This window comes from Equus asinus, chromosome 7, assembly GCF_041296235.1.
Source record: "Equus asinus isolate D_3611 breed Donkey chromosome 7, EquAss-T2T_v2, whole genome shotgun sequence".
NCBI classification, from domain to species: Eukaryota; Metazoa; Chordata; class Mammalia; order Perissodactyla; family Equidae; genus Equus; species Equus asinus.
The window spans coordinates 18,231,605-18,257,052 of NC_091796.1; the positions used below are offsets into that span (position 1 = coordinate 18,231,605).

Here is a 25,448-nt window from a genome sequence, read left to right on the forward strand (position 1 = left end):
TGCAGCTTTTACTCCCAGGAAGGAGCCCAAGAGTAAACAGACCATAAATCCCCTCCCCAGGGGAGTTTTATGGCAGTGAGGAAGATGCAGAGACCACTCACACCTGCATGAACAAAGATTATCACAGACTTTCTTATCTCCTGTTTATTCTTCTGGAAAACCCTTGTATTTCCTAAAGAAAACCATTTGCTCTTCGCATAGAGGCCTCTTCTCCCTCATCCCTTTTCCCTACTAAGTTAGGTACATAAGCCTCTAACTTTAATCACTCATGGAGCTACTTCTTTTCTAAGTTTCCATATAAATAAACATTTTTCCTTGTTAATCTGTTATTTTGTCGGTAAATTCACAGACCCCCAAGGACTGACCATGAGGGTAGAGGAAAACATTTTTCTCTGACAATCCCATTCTCTCTGACCTTGCTCCTGGAATTTTCTCTCTGCTTTAGCATCTTTTTCTCTCTTATGTCATATCACTCTCAAAAATATACTCTAGTGCCTTGTATCTTAAAAAAACAAAAACAAAAAAACAAACCTCTCTTGACCCACACCCACTTCTGAGCAGCAATGAAAACGCTGACCACTCCTTTCTTCTTGAACTCCTTTCCCTTTTAGGCTCCACACCATCCTCTCCTGGTTCTTCTCCTCTCTCTCTTGCAGATTCTTCTTAGTCTCTCTTCTACTGGTTCCTCCTCCACGACAGAAACTTTCAATGTTGTCTCACCGGATATCCAAACCGACTAGCTGATTCATTTAGAAATCTAAAACTAAACTCTTGATTTTTCTCCCTAACTCGATTCCTCTCCCAAGCTTCAATACCTCAGTATGTAACACATCCCCAGATGCTTACGTAAAAAATCTAAGGGTCATCCTTGATGTCTCTTCCTTTTTCCTCATGCTTCCCATCGAATCTATCAGCTTTGGTTAACTCTACCTCTAAAATAAACTGACTTACACACTTTGATCCATTTCCAGTGCCACACTCTAGTCCACACAACCATGACCACTATTTCTAGTGTAGCACAGGCTTACATAACTTGGTCTTCTTGTTTTTCTCTTGCTTCCCTTTGAGCAGTAAACGTGTGTTTTAAAAACATAAATGCTATCCTGTTACTTCTCCTGCTTAAGACCTGTAGTGGCTTCTCACTTTACATCACCTTGTTTATTCTCCTCACAGAACTTAACTCAAACAATTATCTTTTTTTTTTTTTTTTCTGAAGAAGATTAGCTCTGAGCCAACATCTGTGCCAATCTTCCTCTACTCTATATATGGGTCACCACCACAGCGTGGCTGATGAGTGGTGTAGGTCTGTGCCTGGGATCCAAACCCTCAAATCCAGACCGCCGAAGCAGAACACACCAAACTTAACCACTATGCCATGGGGACAGCCCCTCAAAGAATTATCTTATTTGTTTGTTGTCTCTCTCTCCCCACTGGAGGAGGCAGGCCCCTTGTGAGTCAGTGCTCCTTCATCATGGCCTTGAACGTGGCCTGGCACAAAACAGCTGCTCATCGCATACTCGTTAAACGAGTATTTCTTAAAATAGACCCATGAACATACAAGTGGTTTGATAAAACTCAACTTGCTGAAGCTTTGAAGTCCATTACGACTCTCCAAACCTAAGATGTACTCCCCATCCTTTACATTTCTACTATTCTCAAATCAGGACATATTTCACAAATGATAATATAGTAAGTTTTCTCCATTACTTCTCCTTCAAAAGGCATTTACAAAAATGAAAGCAACTTTGCATTTGAGAAAATATGGTAAAAAACGTTAAGTCACCATCTCGTGGAAGCCTAGGCACAGAAAACACCTGTCTGCTAAATTCTCACGACCCCTGACAACAGGAACTCACATCGCTCATAACGACAGTCAGGGTTCCACAGGGCTGTCTGGCACCAAAGCCTAAATGAGCTCTTTTTAGTACAGTCCACAGCTGCTCTACTTTACCTGTGTGTGAGGGATGTGGACAAAAAACTGTATAAAACCACACACTTCTAAGGCACAGAGTGATCCCATTAAAGGAAAGATTGTAATCTTACAACAGCTCTTTACCTAGTTTCAGGTTTGCAAATGTACCTTTAGCATCGAGTTGGGAAGAAAGCTTAGCTATCTGACTAACAGGTTGAAAACAAAATGGAGTTTTAAGGTGCGATCTAGGAGAGAAGGGGGCAAGGGGAGATGGATGAGGGAGAAGAGAGATGCCCACCAAAGTGGGACACAACACAGGCCAGCAACACCAGTGAGAAATCCTCAGTGACAGAGGGACTCAAAGAACTTTTTTTTTTTTTGAGGAAGATTAGCCCTGAGCTAACATCTGCCACCAATCCTCCTCTTTTTGCTGAGGAAGACTGGCCCTGAGCTAACAACCATGCTCATCTCCCTCTACTGTATATGTGGGATGCCTGCCACAGCATGGCTTGCCAAGCGGTGCCACGTCCACACTTGGGATCCGGACTGGCAAGCCCCGGGCCACCGAAGCAGAACGTGCTCACTTGACCGCTGCGCCACCGGGCTGGCCCCTCAAAGACCGTTGGAGAAAGAGAATTCCAATATGCGATTTTAAATTATCTGTTGGCAGTGCAGGGATACAGTGCTTCCACAAGAGGAATAAATGCCCCCTGCCACCAACCTGAATTTTACTTTAGAATCTACCACAATAGCCGGAATCTTTTGATCTAATACAGTTATGTGGAATGCTTAAATAATACTGCAGTAGCCTTGAAAATCTTGTAATTAAAGATTTTAGTTGGAACATAATTTGTTGCAAAGGAGTTTGTATAAAGATGTTAAAATGTACTCGTGATGTTTCCTATTTGTTAACGCTGTCGGTCCAAGCTATTTTCCACAATTTTTAGAGTAGAGAACTGATTTTATTATTGCTTACAATTTTTTTGTAATATGATTTTGAAACTGTCTTACCAAAATAATTATTGGATACTTCGATAATAACACAGCAATGTCTATCAGATGAAAATTCCTAAAAGCACATTGAGGATAATAATGCTAATTAATTTTCTATCATCCTCTCTTCTTATGACAAAGGAATTAAAAGACATTTAAAAATATTACCTCTTTATTCATTTTGAACCATTGATACTGTACAAAAGGATGTCCAGTTGCCCGGCAACACAGTTTCACAAACTGTCCAGCCAAGACTGCCTTTGATTCTGGGTTTACGGTGATCTTTATTCCTTAAAAAAAAAAAAAAAAAAGTTAAAGTCACCGAAGAGGGGTTTTCCTTGTTTACATTTCTGAAACCAAAAAAAGAAGTATTTTGGAAATAACCTGCACGTTGATCCTTGTTATAAACCACCCATTCACATCTGCTTCCCCCATCAGATTATGAGTCTGAGAGTTCCAGGCTTTGTCAAACGAGGAGGAAAGACACTCACCTGTGGAAGACTTTGATCTACTGTACTTCCCACGATTGGGGGAGAAAACTGTTTGCCATATTTCTTCAATTCTCAGAAATATGTTTTCCACACTCTAACCCCTCTGAAATCAGGATGCCCCTTATAACAGATGTCTGCTAGGCAGCAGTCATAACGTCGTTTCTCAGTGCCAGCTCTTGGAATACTTGGTCATCAATGCTCACATGGGTGGCACTTCAACTGAGTTAGCTGCACTCTTAGTAAGACAAGTGTTGAGTTGAAATGCCAACGAAAATGTCTTCAAAAGACACCTGAATTTCAATGCTGTGATTCAGCATTAAAATGAAAATTATTCTCTAAGCACAAAAGCACAGAAACAGAACAGCAGGATATAAATTTGATATACGTGACTACAAACATTTCTCACATATGACTATCAGCATCAAAACTTGGAAAACTTTTGACGGGAGCTTCAAAGAAAATCGTGGAGTCAATAACGGAATACCCTCCCAGACCCTCCCTCCGGCCTCTCAGTCACTCCATCTGGGGAAGGGAAGTCTGCTGCATGTCACCGGACACTCAGGACGCCCTGCGGAGAGGCCCAAGGGGTCAGGAAAGAAACTTGGGCCTCCTGCCTACAGCCATGTGAGTGAGCCACCTGAGAAGAGGGTCTTCAGACGGCTGCAGCCCTGGTCAACAGCCTGGCTGCCCCCTCATTAGGGGCCAAAACCTGAGCCCGAACCACCCAGCTGAGCCACTTCTGGATTCTTATCCTCAGGAACTGTGTGAGATAATAAACAGTTGTTGTTCTAAGCTTCTGGTTTTTGGGTAATTTGTTATGGAGCAACTGATAACTGACAGAAAAGAAACCAAAGTAAGGAAATTTTACATCTGCCAGGGCTGTAATACAAAAAACTGGGTTAGTTGGCTTTTAGAAAGGAAGGAGAAAAGATCATTAAAACTTACAAACCTTAATTCCCCACACCTAGTTTTATTTTCTTTCCTCATCTATCCTGCATATGATCTCATAACTATCTTTTTCCTCCATAACCAACCAATCCAAAGGAACAAAACAAGATTACAACTGAAGAGGAGTTAGTCTAAATAGTAGCAATCGTATTACAGCAAAGGTACTAAACTGTCTAGGAAAAAAATAGTCTATAAGGTAAAATAGGTGTGTGAAATCCATACCAAAAAGACACGAAATAAACCCCAAATCCAAAATAAGTAAACATTTATTGCATACCTACTACATTTCAGGGTCTGGAGAAACCCTAGAAAATCTTTAGTAAATCAAGTAGAGCCTCTTAAAAAAGAACTTAAAACTTTTGTCAAGGGAGAGCTTTCATATTTATTAATTCTTTATGTTGATTCCAAATCTGCACAGGATGGGTGAGGTAAGAGTTTTCTGAATTCTGTAACACATGTTGGTAGGAAAGTACACGTGGAAGTCAGAAAATGGGATGAGCACTCTCACTTAAGCCAGCAAATTCACAACACTGTATTTTCATGCTCCCATATACCATTCCTCTGCCAGGAGAGACTGACATCGCAATTTTAAGATACAATGATTCTGATTTTCAAAGTTCAGGTGTGGTAAGAGGGAAAAAAGTTGCTATAACGAGAGAAGGGAACAGGTATAAATCTGAAAAACACAAGGGTTGTAGCCAATTCTGGCTTTAAAATGTGGCTGTGTCACAGCCATCTCAAACTCAACATGTCCCAAATCTCCCCAAACAAAATCCACTCCTCCACTTGACCCGCAGTCTTCTCCCTCTCAGAGCAGACAAACAGGTTTCCAGCCTACCCGACCTGTCCAGTTACTCAGGACAGAAACTCAGCAGCCATCCCAGAATCCCTCCTTCTCACTTGCTGATTCTCCACATGTAATTTATCTGCAAGTCCTGTCAGTTAAGCTTTTCCAAGTCTCACCACATTCAACGCCACGGTCTTCATCCAGGCCACTACCAGCTCTCAACTCAACTACTGCTACAGCCTGTGAACTGGGTTTCCTTGCTTCCAACCAGCAGCCCAGATGTCTCTTTAAAACATAAATTAATCCACATCACTCCTCTGATTAAAACCCTCTACAGGGGCTGGCCCCGTGGCCGAGTGGTTAAGTTCGCGCGCTCCGCTGCAGGCGGCCCAGTGTTTCGTTGGTTTGAATCCTGGGTGTGGACATGGCACTGCTCATCAAGCCACACTGTGGCAGCGTCCCACGTGCCACAACTAGAAGGACCCACAACGAAGAATATACAACTATGTACTGGGGGGCTTTGGGGAGAAAAAGGAAAAAAATAAAATCTTTAAAAAAAAAAAAAAAAAAACCCTCTACAGACCTCCCACTGTACTCAGAATAAAACCCAAACTCCTCACACGGCCTACAAGGCCCTACCTGAACGGACCTGCCTGACCTCGGCCCCTACCATTCTCCTTGCTCACCATGCTCCAGCCACATTGGTCCCCTTTCCTGGGAAACTAAGCTATTTTCTGCCTTTCCATTTACTAGTCCTCTGCTGGATTTTCCCCGCAAGCCCCCACTGTTTCATGGCTGGCTCACTCTTTCTCATCATCTAGGTCTCCAGTTTCCCTGGGCAACATCTCTAAATTAGCCACTCCCCCACCCCCAGGTCTCTATTACATTCCCCTCACTTTGTGGTCTTCACTGTACGAATCATCTGAAATTCCTGTTTCTGATTGTCTGTCGCACCCACTAAAACAGAGGCTCTGTGAGAGCAAGCACCTTGTTTGTCTCAGTCACCAGTTTATAACCTACAATAGTGCCTGGCACGTGAGGATACAGTGGGTGTTCAACACGTATTTGTTGAATGAATATATATAATAATAATAAAAGTCACTTTAGCAGCAATTTACTGACTGCTTTATAAGTGTTAGCAATTTGGATCTCTAACCTTCAAAATAACCATATGAGTTAGATATTAATTAGACCTATATTACAATGAAGAAAATGAAATTAAGTAATTTGTAGGTGGTCACCCAAAATTACCTTGAGTAACTGTTTAACCTCTCTGAGACTAATTTGTTTTCATTGTAAAATGGCAGAACCAGGGCGCAAACCTAGGTTTTCCTGGGCTTTAAAATCCTCATGCTTGTTAGCCCAGTGATTCTTTTTCTTTCCCCTCCACCTTTATTGAGATATAACTGACAGAGGCCGGCCTGGTGGCACAGCAGTTAAGTTTGCACGTTCCGCTTCGGCGGCCCGGGGTTCACTGGTTTGGATCCCGGGTGCGGACATGGCACTGCTTGGCAAGCCATGCTGTGGTAGGCGTCCCAAATATAAAGTAGAGGAAGACGGGCTCGGATGTTAGCTCAGGGTCAGTCTTCCTCAGCAAAAAGAGGAGGATTGGCAGTAGATGTTAGCTCAGGGCTAATATTCCTCAAAAAAAAAAAGATATAACTGACAAATAAAAACTGTATATATTGAGGGTGTACGGCATGATGATTTAATATACATGTATGTTGTGAAATGATTACCACAATCAAGTTAATCAACACATCCATCACCTCACATAGTTATCATTTTCCAGTGATTCTTTTTCTTTTTAAGGATTTTATTTTTTCCTTTTTCTCCCCAAAGCCCCCTGGTACATAGCTGTGCATTTTTAGTTGTGGCTCCCTCCAGCTGTGGCACGTGGGACAGCATGGCTTGATGGGCAGTGCCATGTCCGCGTCGAGAATTCGAACCAGCGAAACCCTGGGCCGCTGAAGCAGAGCGCGCGAACTTAACAACTCAGCCACAAGGCCAGCCCCTCCAGTGATTCTTAATGCGTCTCCCAATGCTAATCCCATCTTCTGCCACAGTGAGCCTCTCTTACTAGAGGGAGTGTATGGGGCAGAGTGCAGTGGCTTGCACCATGACAGTGCTTATAAAGTGACTGTGGCAAATGTTCTCTGCTATTATACAAAGAGACGAGACAGAGTGATGGAAAGTAAAAGGCTTCTTCCCTAGAGGGTCTTACAAAGGAATGAGCGACCTTTCTGGAAAGGGTCCATATGGCCAGGATGTTCTAAACGGTATCATTTGTGTGGGACACAGGACTAAAGGATTTTTAATGTACATTCAAATTCAGTTTATACATCTATCCTCTACCAACAACTCTAGTAGTCTAGTCTTCAGCCAGCAAGTACATAACACATATTTATCACTTATTGCTTCAAAGACTGAGAACTGAAAGGCAAAATGTGATTTGGAAACCACTCTTGGTGAGTAGTAAAGAAAAGAAGTCACAATACCTCCCATGTTTTAACCACACTCATTTCCTTCCTCCCACGTAGCGTTGTGTGACAGGGAACCATGGTCATCCTTTAACCACCCTCCTGCAGAGCCCACTAGTGAGAAGGTGCTGACAAAGGTAAGGAAAGAGCCTGGCATGGCGCTATGGAGGGCACACCTAGGCACACAAATAAAAGTTCTGTTTTAAAGGGTGAATGCACAGCTTCCTGGCAAACAAGCCTATTTTCAGATAACATCTGCAAAGAAGTCAAAGAGGTTACTTGATTTCCTGTAAGCTGGGGAGAATCTGACTAGGTATGATGGAACCTGAGGATTGCGCTTTCGACACACACCTATGCAGATCAACAAATACATGACATTAAACAATAAAACCAAAAACCCTGCTGGAACTACAAGACAGACAAATTAGGGACGATTCCTGACTTGACAAAAGGACTCATCATGGGCTCCCTTTAAGTTACTCTCTCTCGAAATGCACTTAAATATTGATGCAATTCACAAACAGCTTTTCCAGGAGATTTATTCCATACGTTCCAGTCCATCTATCTTCAGAGACCACGAACCAAAAAATTTTTTCCATCAGCTTCCATCTAAAACTCTCCCTCAACATTATTCTGAAACTTTCTAAGTCATTGTTGAAAAGCGCCCATAGAGTCCCAGAATACCTTCCTCTTCCGCCAACAATCTCCCATTACACATCGAAGTATGTCCATGTTATGGTCCCTTTTACAACGTTCTACAACCAATGTACGTCCATGCAGTTTCTTCTTACATGTCAATTTACATGTGCACCTACTGTGGTTAACCCTAGCCTCCTCAGCATCCCATATTCTTCTACCTCGCCCAATGACCCTGCACACCCAGGCGCAGAAACACATTCCTTCACACCTCACTTACCACAGCCTTTCTCTCTCTCTACTTCCTCCTCATCCTTATTCCTAGCCATACCATCTTTGCCTCTTCATTTCTTGATATTTTCCTTTTGGGAATTTTTATTGCTCATGAAACAAGAAAAGTCCCTTATAAATAAGATCTAGTATTTGTGTACTTTTTAATTTGACAAGAAGAAAAAAACTGAAGTCCATGCATTAAACAGGCAGAAGAGGTAATCATCTATACTTAAGTTCCTCAAACAACCCAGAAATTTCCTAGAATTACGGAAATGACCTTGAGTTCAGGTCAGAGTCAGCAGACTTGGGTTCTAATCTACCTTTGTCAATAACTGTGACTCTGGCCAAATGATAACTTCCAGAAATCTCATTTTTCTACATATATATTTGCTCACATTTAAAATTTAAATGTTCATAATAGTACTGTTCTCTTCCTTCACGGAATTGTGAAGATAAAATGTGAAGTAAAGGTATTTTGGTTAAATTAAAAAATAACATTCAAAGATCTTTGCTCTTGTCTTAGAGATAATAAAAGTAATAAAAAATAAAATTGACATCAGAAACATAATGAGTGTGCCACAAAAGATTAAAGAAAAAAAGTAAAGTGATCTGAAAGAAAAAAGGGGTGGGGGGGGGGGTGAATGGAAAAGATGCCCCGAGGATCTCACATGACTCTGCCGTAGCTGTCTGAGACAAACCGAGAGCAAAGCACCTACATGAAGAATGAAATAAAACAGCAACATCATAAAACTGGAGTTGGAAAGAACCTTAGGATTCACCTAAGGAAAACCACATAAAAATGTTAATGATCTCTATATATCCCCCACTGTCTAGCTTCTGCTTAACCAATTTCAGGTCAGGGCATTACTTCCTTGGCAACCATTTCATGATCTACATAACTCTAATTGATAAAGCCTATAAATCTGCACTCAAAACGTTTTCACTTAAGACAAAAGAAACAAAAGCATCTTGAACTGCACATTTGAGTCTATCTACATTTTTTTTTTTTGAGGAAGATTAGCCCTGAACTAACTGCTGCCAATCCTCCTCTTTTTGCTGAGGAAGACTGGCCTTGAGCTAACATTCGTGCCCATCTTCCTCTACTTTATATGTGGGACGCCTACCACAGCATGGCTTGCCAAGCAATGCCATGTCCGCACCGGGGATCTGAACTGGTGAACCCCAGGCCGCTGAGGCGGAACGTGCGCACTTAACCGCTGCGCCACCGGGCCGCCCCCAGTCTATCTACATTTGCCAAGCACACAGATGCCAATATCAGTTGCTTTAGGGATCAGGGTTTTTGATCCTTTGATAAAAAAGTAATGGTCTAAAAAATTGTTATGAACTTCTGGTTCAAACAATTTCAGCAAATTCATTTAACATCTCCACCCCCGCCAATTCCCACTGAGATGACCAAAGGAATAAAAACAGGGAAACAATTAATCAGCGCTGGAAATGGGGATGCACATCATCCATGCATAAAAACTATAAGCAATTTCTCGAACATAAAACACAGGCAAAAGCAGACTGAGGGGCAAGCTGGCCAACACATGTGCTGTGGAAAAGCCCAGTTAGAGAGAAAGCAGAAGGTAAACCTCAATCCCATGGGGCTCCTTAAGAAAATACATTAGGTGTCACGGCCCATGGAGACCAAGAATTTGGGGGCGAGTTACCCTCAGCTTACAGCTCATGCTAGGTGAGGGACCACTGAAGCTGGCTCCTAATCAAGGGAATCATTCCAGTCAGAGATGGGGGGATGCTGCTCCAGCTACTTCTGGGCTATGAAAACAAATACATCAGTTTCTCAATAGCAGATGAAGTCCCTTCTACAGCCATCTCCTATGGCGATCTCTGGCTGTGATCCCACGTACAACTGAAATCTGGTAAAATAAGTCTACAGTTTCCCCTTCTCTCTACATTTAGGTCTGAAAGACCTGTACAGAGGTTCTCAGCATCCTTGACAGAACTCATCTTACTCACCCAAACCAGACTGCTTCATAAAGACAATTCGGAGAAAAGTCATTGGACTTTCTGTGGAATAAAACCTAATGTCCTCCTATGAAACTGCATTACTCAAACAGAAAGAAATATTAGAATAGTTCTATTTTGTATTTTCACCAAGATTCTGGAATACACCAAAAAGGAAAAACTAGAGATCAGATCAAACTTACTCTGTATATACTTGTTTTTATGATTGTATTGGATGTGATCATTTACAGGTTTGTCTCCTCTACTAGACTATGAACTCTAAACAGGCAGGAACTATGGTTTCAGTCATCTTTGAATTCACAGTACCAAGCACAACATCTTGAACAGCAAAGGTACTGGAATAAAATAAATGTTTACTGAATGAATGAGCAAAATCCCAAATTAAGTTGATTCTATCAGAGCTTACATTCTTAATTACAATGGTTTTTATTCTCAGTATCCTTATTAAAATATTAAAATTATTCTCTATAAGTCTTATATTTCCTTATTCTAATATCTGTAAATACAGTAAGTTTTAGATTACCCACATAAGATGCAGATAGAAAACTAACAGTAATTACTTCTTCCTGAAATTACTGAGCTTTATTAGATCCCAAAATATTTCCTCTTAAATCAGTAATTAACATTCAAGAAACAAGTGATTCCTACTGGATACTATATGGCTAATATGACATCAAACTTCACAGAAACAGTGCCTAAGTGGTAACGTAGAAACTGCTTTCCTTTTCCTATTCTCCCCTCAAATGTGAAAAGGTCCCCGGGTACCTTTGAAAAAGCCTGTAGGCCAGATATCACGATGACCTGCACAGGGGAACACTGACAGTAAAGTGCTAATCCTACTATTTGGAGAAAAACACAAAGAGCAGAAATGGACTTTTCCAAAGAAGATTACTGACGTTTATTAGGATGGCACTGTATTCACTGCTGGATTGTCAAAAATCAAAATGTAAAATACTGTTTAAAATTTCAGGCAGATCGTTACACATATATATGTGACTCCATTTCAGTCAAGCCCAGTTTCGTATATGGGAAACTTTGACAAATCAGAAACTAGATCTCAGGCCAGTGATTGCACCACAGATCATGAGATGTGAGGCCTCTGCTCTTGTCCAGATGCAATTCAATTCCACACAGCATTATTCCACATAATTCTTACAACTCTGCGAGGTAGAGAACACTTAGGCTCATTTTATAGATTTGGTAACTGATGGTCAGAGTATTACGTGTAATTATTGACAAAGATAACGAGACATAAACATTCTATTTATTTCCCAGGGAGATTTCTTAAGTTTTTAGAGGCTCTGATATTCTATAAAGTTTGAGAACTGAGAAGTTAACTGAGTGCCCCGGACTGGCAGATTTCAGTCATCACAACTTCTGAGTACTATTCAAGGCACTGGGGATATAAAAACTAATAAATGTCACCTGAAGAAGTAGCTTACTAATTGGTGACAGACAACAATTTTCTCTAGACAGGATGTTCATTAGCAGCTGGTGATAGAAGTGTTAGAAGGATGTTCATTAGCAGCTAATGATACCTACCCCACACCTCTTGGTACAAAGAGGCACTGAGAAACTTAGGTCAAGCATCCAACACAGGATGTGACACAAAGGAGGCATTTTCAGGAGGTTTCTGGAAAGCTAACTCAACCCAACTCCACTCCCGGCTCTAAACCAGGCGAATCAGCACATTCCATCTCCCTGGCCACAGTGACAGGTGCAGGGACAGGCACGTGGCCAAAATTAGTTAACTAGAGTGAATCTTATGATTTTTGCTGGGTCAAAGATGAATGCAAGGAACAGCTAGTAGATATCTTGTGACAATGTAGAAAGTCAATCTCGGAAGAAAGATAATGACAGGAAAGGAAGAGCAAAAATGAAAAAAACCAACTCCTGGGGAACAGGGTTCCCCTGCCTCTCTTGCAGCCCAACCTGTTTCAAGATTTTTCCATTAGGACGGCCAACATATTCCCTTTATTACGGCAATGTGAGGTGGGGTTTCTGGTACATGTAACTGATAGTACACCACTCCCCTGTGTCCCTAATTCCCCAACCCCAGAACTGACAAAGTTAAAAATAAGATCTGGATTATAATGTTAGGTTCCTCATGTTAACTTAAAAATATATCACAAACAATTTGTTATGTAATGAAAACTGCATCCATCACAACCATGTAAAATGAAAGCATCATATCCTTCGTCTACTGCCCTCCGGATCTTCACTGGCTTCTTTGCTTCTACTGGGTCCTATAATGGCAAAGTGGACCCCTGAGAAAAGGCTGCAGTGCTGCTGTCATCAGGTGACTTAGAGGGTACGGTCTGTCCTGCCTGATACTACTTTAGTTGACCAACTCTATCTGTAGTTGTGGGGAGGAGGGACTGTTTCCAAGTCCTCACATCTGACCTTGGAAGTGAGAAACCTCACCCCATATTGGTATATTCAGGAAAAAATCATATGGTTAAGTCAACCAACACTTCAAAATCATCATGTTGGCAACTGTAATAAAGACATTCTTCTGTAGAACTACAACACCATTATCACACGATAATTCTCTAATATCGAACATGCAGGTTGTATCTGAATTGTTCTACTTGTCCCCAAAATGTCTTCTGTAGCTGATTTTTTGAACCACAATCCAATCAATGCATTTTATTGTCTTTTTATGTGTTCTTTAGCCTTAAGCTGTGGAAAAAAATGAGATTCCAGACATTGACATTTTCTAAAAACATTTAACACAATTGATCTGGTCAAATGAGATATTTTCCTCTAAGTTTGCCTCCATGAACTCCTGGAGAACATACCCAAGAGAGAAACCTACCTGGGGGGCTGAGAAGCTGAAGAACTTCAGTGTGGTCCATAGCCTGCAGGAAGTCACTCAAGTCCGTGACCGTACAACCTTTTTCACCCATTAGCTTCAGTAAACATAGGCTCGGGCTTCCTTCAGGCTCCAAGACCTTAAGAGAACACTGTTCCAAGTCCAGGCCACTGGAAACAACAGATTTAATCCAAGTCAACAATTTTCTTCAATATATGCCTGCTGTATGTTTGGCACCATCATAGGTGTTGTAGGGAATAAACCACGAGTTGCTGAGTGATGAAAAACTGTTTACATTATGACTGCTACTGTCCTTTCCTCTTCCTCCTGCCACTACAGGGGATTCCTCTTTATTCCCTTTTCCAACTCAGCTCCGAATGACTACTAAATCAGGACAATGAGGGAAATCTCGAAACAGGATATGAGAAAAATTTGGCCTTGATATTGATAAAAATTTCCACCTTTAATTTCAGAATAGGGAATAGGAAAAACAGATAAATTACTCTTTCTTGTACTTACATAAAGTATAAGATGACTCAAAAAAGAGGCATCAATCTTTGAGACATACTGAAAAATGAAAAAAATTAACACAGTATTTTGTATTAACAAAGTAATGTCTACGTGTGTATTCACATGAAAAAACTAAGATACAGAACAGTTTATGTTCTGTATGATACTATTTTTATTAACAAGAATATATACGTGTTCTTATATAGGCAGAGTAACTTTGAAGAGACAGCCAAGAAGTTGGTAGCAGTGGTTGCACTAGAGAGAGGAGCCAAGGGAGCAGAGCTCATACCCGGATGATTCATTTTTCACTATAAATCCTTTCGTATCACTGAATTTTTTACTATGTGCACTGATTTTTGCAACAATTTTTCTAAAAAGACACTTAGTGCTATTGACATTCAAAGTACTTCTAAGCACCTAGAAACACCCTAATGGGTGGGCAGGCAGACTACGGTCTGTGGGCCAAACGTGTCCAGTCGCCTGATTTTGCAAATAGTTTTGTTGGAACACAGCTATGCTCATTCATTTGCACATTTACACATGTATATGGCTGCTTTCCTGTTACGACAGCAGAGTTGAGTAGTCCAAAGCTGAAAACATTTACTATATGGCTCCTTACAGAAAAAGTTTGCTGACTCCTGCTCTAAAGAATCTTTACATTCTGTCTCATTCTCCTTTTGCTAAAACTATTCTCCTTTTTGTATTAGCATTTTCTTTTTTTTAAAGATTGGCACCTGAGCTAACATCTGTTGCCAATCTTCTTTTTTTCTTTTTTTCCTTCTTCTTCTGCGCCCCCGCCCCCGCCCCCGTACATAGGTGTATAGTCTAGTTGTGAGTGCCTCTGGTTGTGCTATGTGGGACACCGCCTCAGCGTGGCCTGATGAGCGGTGCCATGTCCGGCCCAGGATCCAAACCCGTGAAACCCTGGGCCACTGGAGCCAAGCACGCGAACTTAACCACTTGGCCACGGGGCTGGCCCCTTTTGTATCAGTTTAACAGTATTTATCAATATTTAACATACATTGCAATTTCCTTTTCAGTGTGACTGTGCTCAGTAGTGATGTACAAAGTTAGAAAGACAGGTTAAGATCAGACTGCAGAAGGCCATAAACAATGGGACAAGGAAGGAGTATGGACTTCAACTGTTTCAGAGGAAGAGAAAGTATAAGTAAAAAATATTCAAAAGAAGAAAAAAAAAATACAGTAAAATCAAGCAACCAAAACAATAAAAACCTTCCCAATGAGACCTAATAAACAACCAAGACCAAACAAAATCCAATGGTGCTCATCTCACAGACCAGAGGTTAGCAAACTGCTCCTGTAAAGTGCCAGAGAGGAAATATTTTAGGCTTTATGGGCCAGTCTCTGTCAGATATTCTTCTTTCTTGGTTTTTTTGTTGTTTTATAATTTTTAAAATATAAACACCATTCTTAGCTCATAAGCTGTATAAAAACAGGCAGTGGCCCAAACTTGGCCCATGGGCCATTGTTTGCAGACCCCTGTTGTATGTTTTGTTTGACACAATTTTGCCCTAAAACTGTGAGCTTTTCTTTCATAAGCATGTCGTCTCTACCCAACTAGATTACAGTACTCCTTGAAAACAGAAACCCCATCATATATATATATTTCTTATATATATTCTTCTTTCATGCTTACTTATGAGAAATATATATCTATTTCTTAATCCCTCAACGCCTAAAAATCTGTCTTGCCCATATTAATTACTCATACCTGAATTCCAATCAAAACTGAAGAGCCTGAAAGCCTGGGTAGGTGGAAGGGGACAAACACAAAGTACCACAGCCATGGCAGAGTCAAGGTCAACAAGCTTTCCTATGACTTGAAATACTCTTAATCCACATTCATTTTGATCAGTTTTATTAAAAGGCTGCCATAGCACTTACATAATGGTCACCCAAGATTCACACTTCTCCGATAAAGTCGGTTATCTCATAAAGAAAAAACTGTATCCAACCAAAACGATGTCACTAGTAATATCATCTATCTCATAGGATGGTTAGAATTAAATTAGATAATGCAAGTGAAAAGTACTTACCACAGTGCTCAGCAAATAATAAGTACTCAACAAAAGTTAGCTCTCATTATGCAACAAAATGAGGAGATATTAAAAGAATATTAAGGTTAATTTCTTTTATTTTTTATTTTTTAAAGATTTTACTTTTTTCCTCTGTCTCCCAAAGCCCCCCCGGTACATAGTTGTGTATTTTTTTTTTCAGTTGTGGGTCCTTCTAGTTGTGGCATGTGGGACACCGCCTCAGCGTGGCCTGATGAGCAGTGCCATGTCCATGCCCAGGATTCGAACTGGTGAAACCTTGGGCTGCCAAAGCAGAGAGTGGGAACTTAACCACTTGGCCATGGGGCCCGCCCCAAAGGTTCATTTCTTAATTATGCTTATTTCTGAAACTGTTTTAGCTTTTCCTTGAAAAAGTTTTTGAGTAGCTACTATTTTGGTAAGCTGATAATGTCCTCCAAGGTCCCCCAGTCACTATATTAACTAGGAATTCTTTTCTAAGTATCCTAATTAACCTTGTATATTCAATACTTTATTCTTGTTAAACGTGAATCATCATAATACAGAGGAACCATTCCCAATTCTGCACTGTAGACCAGTGGCAGCACAATCTGAAGTCCATGGTAAAATGATCAAAATAAGGACAATGAGACTGTCTTTTACTCTAAGATCGTCTTTCCTTCTTCTTCTTCTTCTTTTTTTTTTTTTTGGTGAGGAAGATTGGCCCTGAGCTAACATCTGTTGTCAATTTTCCTCTTTTTTCCCCCCCTCTCCAAAGCCCCACTACATAGTTGTATACCCAAGTTGTAGGTCATTAGAGTTTTTCTATGTGGGATGCTGCCACAGCATGGCTTGATGAGCAGTGTGTAGGTCTGTGCCCAAGATCCAAACCAACGAATCCCAGGCCACCGAAGCAGAGTGCGTGAACTTAACCACTCAGCCATGGGGCTGGCCCCTCTTTCCTATTTTTTTTTAGTGTTAATCTGTCCTTTCTTTTATGAAATAACGGTGACTATGATGGTAGCTAAAACAAAAACTGAAGATGCCTGTTGGTCCTGTTTTGTAAAATTTTCTTGCACTAGTCCCTGTAATGCCCAGGTCAAGGAACCAGTATTACAGATAGTATAAGGAGTACCAACTTTTCAAATAATTAGAATATGAGATCTATAAAAACAAGGATGCTGTATGCTAAATATAGTTTTTACCAGGATCTGATACATGAAATTAAAAAGCCATCTTGGGGCTGTCCCCATGGCCAAGGGGTTAAGTTTGCGCGCTCTGCTGCAGGCGGCCCAGTGTTTAGTTGGTTCGAATCCTGGGCGCGGACATGGCACTGCTCATCAAACCATGCTGAGGCAGCGTCCCACATGCCACAACTAGAAGGACCCACAACGAAGAAAATACAACTATGTACTGGGGGGCTTTGGGGAGAAAAAGGAAAAAAATAAAATCTTTAAAAAGCCATCTTATCAAATGCAACCAAGTCATGCTTTAATTAAAGTTTACATTGACATAGAGAAAATGAAAAAGGAGTTGAACTTTTCCCCCCAAATGAAGAAAGATCAAATTGAAGCAGACATGATTTCTCTTCCAATAAAAGAGGCAGAGAAGAAAAACAAGACTCCCCTTCTCCTTTCCTTTCACTGATTTTCCGCATGGGCGCTGGCTTTCAGCCAAGATGGTGCTTATACATACCCAACTTTTATTTCTTTCCTTTTTTAGTTACATTCCTGTAAGATTATGCTTTGAAGTGGTTTCTACCAGCCCTAATTTAGAATTTCTGATCTAATTTAAAAGACTTACTGAAACAAAAAGACTTTACTTTTAAAAAAATACATCTATATTTATCTTTACTTTTAAGAATATATAATCAAATAGAACACGATACACCCTTTAGGGTACAAACCATGGCACTGCTTTCAGGGTTCTCTGCTTTTCTTCTTGGTACATTTACTCTTTGGAATCTTTACTCATTAATTCAACAGCTACTTACTAATCACCTAAAATAGGCCAACCATTTTTCTTAGGTATTGAGGATACAGCAGCCAACAAAATAAAATTTCCTATCCTCCTGGATTTTTCTAGAGGAGAGGGACGGATATATATATACTGATATAGACAGACAGATAGATAGACAGAGACAGAGAGAGGGAGATTTCTCTCTGTAGGTGGTATGTGTGTATCCATCCATCCAATGGTCATGAGTGCTTTGGAGAAAAACAAAGCAAAGCAGCGGTACAGGTAGCGTGGAGCAGATGCAGGGGTAACTGTGAATAATGTGATCAGAGAAGACCTCAGTGAGAAGGTGACTTTTAAGCAAACACTCAAAGAGGTGAAGGAGGAAGTCATGTGGTCATCTGTGGAGACCATTTCAGGCTGAGTAAACAGCAGGTACAAACACCCTACTGTGTTCAAGGAAAAACCAGAAAGCAAGTGTGACCAGAGTAGAGAGAGGGAGGGAGATAATAATAGCATATCACTGGTAGCTAAATGGTGTTTTCATGGCAAGACGGCAAAGTAGTTGGAGGGTTTTGAGCAGAGGAAGGACAAGACCTGACCTAATGTTCTAAAAGAATCATTCTTACTGCTATCTGGAGAAGAGACTGGAGGTGAGGGCAAAGCAGGTGGAAGAGAAGTCAGGCAGCTATTGGAACAGTCCAGGTTAGAGACAGTGGTGGTTTGCCCCAGTGTTGTAGCAGCGGAGGCTGGCTTCTAGATCTACACTGAAGGCACAGCACACAGGATCTGCTGATAAAACGCGTGTGGTGTATAAAAGTGGACTTAGGAATGCCTCTCAAGTTTTTGGCTTAGCAACTGGATGGATGCAGTTGCCACTCACTGAGACGCAGAAAACAGCAAGAAAAAGAGGTTCATGGAGGAAGAAGCTAAATTTTGGACATGTTCCGTTTCATTCAAAAGGAGATGGCAAACAGGCATCTACTCATAAGAATCCAGGGAGTTCAAAGCAAAGATATGGGCTGAAGATATGAGCTGAGAGTGATCAATCTAAATATATGTCAAGTTATGAGACTAAAAGATAACACCAAGAAGGAGATTAGGTGAAGAAGTGTAGATAAAGAGACACAAAGCCTGGGCCCTAGGGCACTCCAAAACTCAGAGACCTAAGAGATAGGGAGACAGAAGACCTAGAGACAGGAGGAAGCCTTTTGTTGCAACTTTTCACACTCTTCTCATTCCTATCACAAAGTGCTTGAGGGCAGGATTTCTGCAGCTCAAAGGACACCTTCAATATAGTAGGTAGGCAATGACTGTTTTCCTTGGTCCACGTTCCACAGCCTATTTCTAAGTTCTCTCCTTCATGGAAGTTAGACAGTATTAGAGCCCCTTGAAAGCTCTGTCATTTTTGGGGCTCTGATGTTCTATGCCACCAGAGAATTTACATAGCTTGGGTAAGACTCTCAGAACTGTGACTATCTACAATGACAGCAAAGGGTGTTCAATATTAGGTCAGTGTGGAATGGAATTAGGGCTGAGTTTGTATTTAGGGCATTCCCATATGTCCATGGTTGTGGGAAACTAAACTATATGCAAGGATTTATTCTGAGTCATCAATAACCATCTGGAAACAAATTATTCTTAATCCCTGATAGACAGTTCAGAATCGATGTTTGTGGTGTATTTATTAAATTCTCATCTAGTTTGCAGAAAATGTATAGAGTCAGAAAAAAAGTGAAGAGAAACAGAATAGGCAACTTTTTGAGATTTCAGGGTGGTGAATCCAGCAACTTTGAGGAAAGCACTTCATACCTTCACGGGAAGTGTTATCCACTTGGACTCTCACACCGCAACTCCCAGGTCTGATACTAGAGAAAGCCTCCCTTAGGACCTTCTACCATCATAGATGCTCTTCTGTCATCAGTATTGAATAGTTTTAGAATAACTTTCTTTGTCTTAAGTAGAGTAAGCATGACCAGCTTACCTTGCCCCTTCTGTTGTCACTCTTGAGTCTCTAAGTTCTCAGTGCTAACCTCTATTATATCAGTTTACTTCTGATTTCAAAAGGTATATGAGCTTAACAGTCCCCAATTCTCCAACCTTCTGGGTTGCCCTCACACACTCCTTAACTAACCTACTCTGAACTAACCTTCACCATCTGAGGAGACTGGTGAAACTCCCTCTGTGTCTTATCAGACTTCCCACCCCGAAATTCCCAGATTCCACCACCCCATGCCCCTTGTTGTCTGTCACCTCAGGCTAGGCAACTTCCCTTCTCTCTATCCCGCCTTCACCAGAAATGTGGACTCAAACCTTTCCGTTAGTTTCACAAACAAAGCAAACACCATTCTGTAGTCTTTAACAAAACGTGACTGAAGGCTTGGGGAGGAAAACTGAACACCTGATGTCAGGTATCCACTACTTCTAGATTTCAGCAGCCTCGCTTCTTCAGTGGCAGGGCCTTACTGACTTTCTTCTCTCTCCTTGATCACCAAATAGGAGTCTTTGCTCCCAGGGCCTCTTCAGGAAAGCCTAGACCCTTCCCTAACTAGAGTACTAACTCAGTTAATAATAAAACTCAGTTAATATCACAAATTAACCAATCACAGATCTGGTAATCTGAGCCCCCGCCTCCAAAAAGACAACTTTTTATATTATCATAAGTCTAGAAATTCAGAAATCTATGGGCCTAAAATAACAGTATTTTGGATTTTCTTTACACAGCCAAAAGCACAATGTGTTTTCCTAGAACAGAAAGAAAGTATGCCATTTGTCTGCTCAACTTTGCAAGTTTACCAATTCCTGATTCCATCCTCACACCATTATTCCTCTGTATGGCCAAATAATCCCAATTCTCTGAAACACAAGGTTGTTGTGAGGTAGATAAAGCGGATAATGCATGTAAACACTTAGTACACTGGTATACACTAAGTGCTTAGCAAAGGATTAAAACCCATTATTATTATTATTTACACCCAACATGGCAGTCAACACGTTGTTTGTGAATGTCCCACAATAACAGTCCATTACTAGATGAGCCGTTATGACTAGGAGTTAAAAATGTGTCATCTTTTTACCTTCTGGAACTTCTAGCAAATAACAGGCACTCAAGTTGTGAATGAATGAGTCCCCTGTCAATTCAAAGTATTTACAGAACTCTAAGATAGGTTCTATGCATAACATACAAAACCTTAAGTGATGGTTCCTGTTCTCAAGGAGTTCATAAAGATGTGTACAAATAATTATAGTATAAGACAAAGTCATAGGAGAAGGTAAAAAAACCGCTAAGGGGTTCAAAACAGACTGAATCATAACAATGGTATAGAATGGCGGGTGTAAGTGTGGTCTAGGAAGCACGAGTGCAGTTCCTGAGATCCTGTCACTCGATCTACAAGTCAGAGACGTTATTTATTTATTTCATTCGCTCTCTCGGGAGTGTATGTGGGAGCACCCAGTGTTGTACAACCTGTGACAGTGCAAGAGAGACTGAATGTAGAAGCACACAGAAGCAGCCAGCTCTCTGCAACTAAGCCAAGATGTTAAAGAGATTTTCAAAATGTCAAACAGTGCCACTTTTCTTTTTTTTTTTTTTGTTTTGGAAATATTTGTTTTTCCAGAAGACACGTAATTTCTGTTAACATATAATGAGTTATTCTTTTCAGGTAATATTTTAAGAATTTCTCAGTTTTAATTTCTCACGTGGTAAATACCAGTATATATTATATGTATGTAACACATTTAAAGCCACATTAAAAACTCTCTGGGGTCCTCAATAATTCTTAAGAGTGTAAAGGAACCTGAGACCAAAAGTTCAAGCAGCGCTAGTACAGCGGTTCCAAGCACGGTAACAGGAAAACAGTTTTACTTATAGTTTAACGTTCACGGTGAAGTCAAGAAGAGAACTTGGTAAGCTGTTTCGACCGAGGAAGATGGTGAGTTAAGTTTGTCTTTCCCACCATCCTTCTCTCGCTGCATAAAAACCTTCACGAATTCCTGCACCCCAAAGCCTTCGCTTCCATTCTCTCTTTACCTGCACTTCTCTTTCCTAACCTTCCTAAGGCTTCCAGGTCTGTGCCCGCATCCTGTTCTTCTGTATTTTAGTATTAAGTGCTTTGGAATTACTGCCCTATCATAACGGTCTCCAGATGGCTTTCCTTCTCTCCATATTCTCCTTGGTCAACCTGGACTTCTCTCTCTCAGCTCATCGGGAGGCGGGTAGGGAAGGGGTGTGAACGCCTGGGGTCCACTCCCGAGCCTCACGCCTTCCCAGGACCTTCCTGGGTTCAGGCTCTTCTCTAGATTATTCGCGTCCTTCCCTCTGCGCTCCCGCCACACCAGCGGCCCCTGCACCATCCCGCTTGCCCCCAACGCTCGCCAGTCCCTCCCACAACAGTGTCCACCGTCCCACCCGCGCGCCCCCCGCCAGGTCCGCCCCACGTGACCCCGCCCCGCCCCCGCGCCCCCGGCGCCTCACCTGAGCCGGAGGCGCCCCCGACTCGCGGCCACCTCGGCCAGCCTCCTCCAGCCGCGGCCCTCGGGCGCTCGGTCCAAGCTCCCGCTGAGCCTCCGCAGCAGCGGCTCCGGAAGGCGGTTGAGGGTCGCGCCGGCGGGGGCGGAGAGCGGCGGCCCCGAGGGCGCGGCCGGAGGCGGCTGCGAGGCCGGGGGCGGCGGGGCCTGCAGCAGCTCCCCGCACAGCGACGTGTCCCGCGCCGGCGACCCCGCGACGGCCGCCGCGACCGCCGGCCGCATCACGGGCCTCGGCTCCGCGCCCCTTCCGCTCGCCCCCTCGCTCGGCCCGGCGCCGCGGCGGCAGCGGCGGAAGGACAAATCGGGCGGCGCTGCACCGCACGGCCAGGAGGAAGCTCCGCTCCCCGCCCCGCCGAGACAGGTTTGCCAGGGGAAGCCGGGCCGGCCGGCCGCGCCAGCCGCGCCGAGGGGGCGGGGCCTCGGGCGGGGGCGGGGCCTCCCTGCGCGCGTGCGCGCGGCCGCGTGTCTCCCTCGTCCTCCCCGCTGCCGCCGGGCTCGCAGAGGCGCGCGCTTCAAACCCGGGGAGGTGGAGTCCTGGCGGAGCAGGAAGGGTCGGGTGCTTGCAGCTGGAGGAGGAAGCGGCGGAGGAACTACGCCCGGGCGGCTCCACTCCGGCGAGGAAGCCTGCGGCGTCGGGGCTTCCCAAGACTGCGAGAGGAGGATTGCCTCACGCCAAAAGAGAGGCGCACGCGGCTCTCCACTGCCGGCCCCCGGCCTGCTACTCCAGGGGCGCGTTCGGCTGACTCAGTGACTTGCGTGTGCCGGGCGACGCGAGGAGCACCCGCCGTGGGCAACCTCAGCGGAGGCTTCCTCTTTAGGGTTAGATGTCTATGGCATTGCTAGGGGAAGTGGTCCTAGAGATACCTAATGGAACTTTCCCGAAATCTGTGCCTAGACTTTTTTTTTTTTTGACTGGGCTGTGGTGTATTTAAACCTAATCAGATCTTGGAAATGATTGTTCTTCGCAGGAATCGTCTGGTTTCCTCCGAGTCGGACTGCCACCCACAATCTTCATAAATCAAAGCAGGCAGCCTAATAGAGGATGCCCACCCCTGGAAGGGTCCAGAATAGATGAAATAATAAATGCAGACTGCGCCTGAGCTCTCTTTCCCAATGTTAGCAATATCGAAGGCCATTGTCGCATTGAAAGCTGTAGGGACAAAAGCAAGTAAGCAGCTTATGAAAGGTGACCAGCCAGGAAGCGCCCAGACCCAGGCCTCCTGGCCGAATTTCTGTTGCCGTTACTTCTTTCATCACACAGGACTATGTGTGATGCTATGTGCTATTTTCTGTAGCAATAATTTGGACACCCAAATTCCAACTACCTGTTGGCGAGGTAGTCGCTCCATACAGTCTCTAGCACAAGCCGCCGCGTTCTAGCACAAGCAGCCGCTATGCTTTTTCATTCAGTGTGAGTTCAGAGTTCAGAATGCAGTATAACGGCTAAGAGCATGACCTTTGGGTCCAGAAAGATCTGCTGGATTCTAGTTTTATGATCTTGAATAAGTTACTTAATTTCTCTGCCTCATCTGTTAAAATGGGACTGAAAATATACTATATAGAGTTGTTACCAGAATTAAAGGAGTTGATGCATGTAAAGCACTTAACTCTGCTTGACACATAGTATCTATTACCCGTACAAATGCAAAAACTTGTTCATATTCAGTCTGACTTGTTAAGCCTTTCCCAATCACTTCTGGTGTTTTCCTGTTTTGTCCTAAATCATGGAACAAATATTTTATGAGTCTAGTGCCTGCAGGTGCCAATTATGGAAAGCAAGTCTTCTAGCCTTTATTGGTCTAATCTGGATCTGTCTTGTCTTCTAGTCTTTTAAAATTGAGATTCAACAGATGTCTTTTTTCTAAATCTACCATGTGCAACGTGTTGCTTATGCCGATTCTCAGATGTGCATAAGGGTTAAAACGGGTGCCTGTGTTGTACCCTGTGAGTATCCTTCCCAATTTGATTAGGTGCTGTTTTATCCAGTCCAGCTCAGCTGGGCACTGTGTTCACCCCTCCTCTCCTCTCCTCTGCTTCTCCTCCTACCCCTAGGCGGGTGCCTCCCTCATTTCTCTCTAGTCCTGGCCCTGTTTGCCGCCTCGCAGTTTTATAACCTATGCAGTCACCCCATCCACCAGTCTCCAACCTCTACCTTGGACTGACATTACATTTTATGACTGGACTTTTCCTCCTCTCAATAAAATGTTAACATTTTTATTACATAATTTCACTCCTGCGGTTCTCTGGGCATAATGGTATAGAAAGAATGTGACCTTTAGAGTTAGCCCTGAATTTGAATCTTGATGCTGCCACTTGTTAGTGGTATGACCTAAGGCAAGTCACTTCACCTCTCAGCTTCAATTTCCACATCTGTAAAAAGTGGAAGATAGGGGCTGGCCCGGTGGCGCAGCGGTTAAATGCTCACGTTCCGCTTTGATGGCCCAGGGTTTGCCGGTTCGGATCCAGGGTGCAGACATGGCACCGCTTGGCAAGCCATGCTGTGGTAGGTGTCCCACATATTAAGTAGAGGAAGATGGGCACGGATGTTAGCTCAGGGCCAGTCTTCCTCAGCAAAAAGAGGAGGATTGGCAGCAGATGTTAGCTCAGGGCTAATCTTCCTCAAAAAAAAAAAAAAAGTGGAAGATAATAGTACGTGCTTCAAATACTTGTGAGAATTAAATGAGAGATGATATATGTGCATATATAAAGTGTCTGGGAGAAGAAGATGCAGCAGATAGTACTCTGAAAATTGCAATGTTAATTTTGGGAACAACATAATGAACCATAATCCAGCTTCCTTTTCTATATCAACCGTTATATTTATGTAAAGGAGGAGAAAAATAGAGTGGAGATCTGGCTTTTAAATGCCCCTTAAAAGTTCACGCATGTCTATAGCTAACATACTTGGGAGTTCTTCCTCATTAGTTGAGAGTGACACAAATCTTTGTGAATCCAGACAATCTGCAGGAAGTGTGTGGTTTTATTCTATGGAAATTCATTGATGTAATCTTCAGAACACTCACAAATCTGGAAACTGACTCATAGGTTTTTTCCTTTAGACAATTTGGCTATAGATGGTACTCTAGCTAAAAATGCCA

General features: G+C 42.6%; 1 protein-coding gene and 1 long non-coding RNA gene across 5 annotated transcripts in view; one reads left to right on the top strand and one right to left on the bottom strand.

Moving 5' to 3' along the window:
- Positions 1-22,711, bottom strand: part of MALT1 (MALT1 paracaspase) — a 62,893-nt gene extending 40,182 nt beyond the window's left edge. For all 4 annotated transcript variants that reach the window (XM_070512949.1, XM_070512946.1, XM_070512948.1 and 1 more), the window contains exons 1-3: positions 22,298-22,711; positions 13,328-13,494; positions 3,074-3,195 (exon numbers count right to left, since the gene is read on the bottom strand). In XM_070512949.1, coding sequence (XP_070369050.1) covers positions 3,074-3,195; positions 13,328-13,494; positions 22,298-22,572 — 564 coding nt within the window. In that variant the 5' untranslated portion in view covers positions 22,573-22,711. The remainder of the gene's footprint in view (positions 1-3,073; positions 3,196-13,327; positions 13,495-22,297) is intronic.
- On the top strand, positions 22,573-24,914 carry LOC139045641 (uncharacterized). The gene is made up of 3 exons (XR_011504389.1): positions 22,573-22,711; positions 22,917-23,169; positions 23,319-24,914. It is a non-coding gene; the product is annotated as an uncharacterized lncRNA (long non-coding RNA).
- Positions 24,915-25,448: the final 534 nt, after the last annotated feature.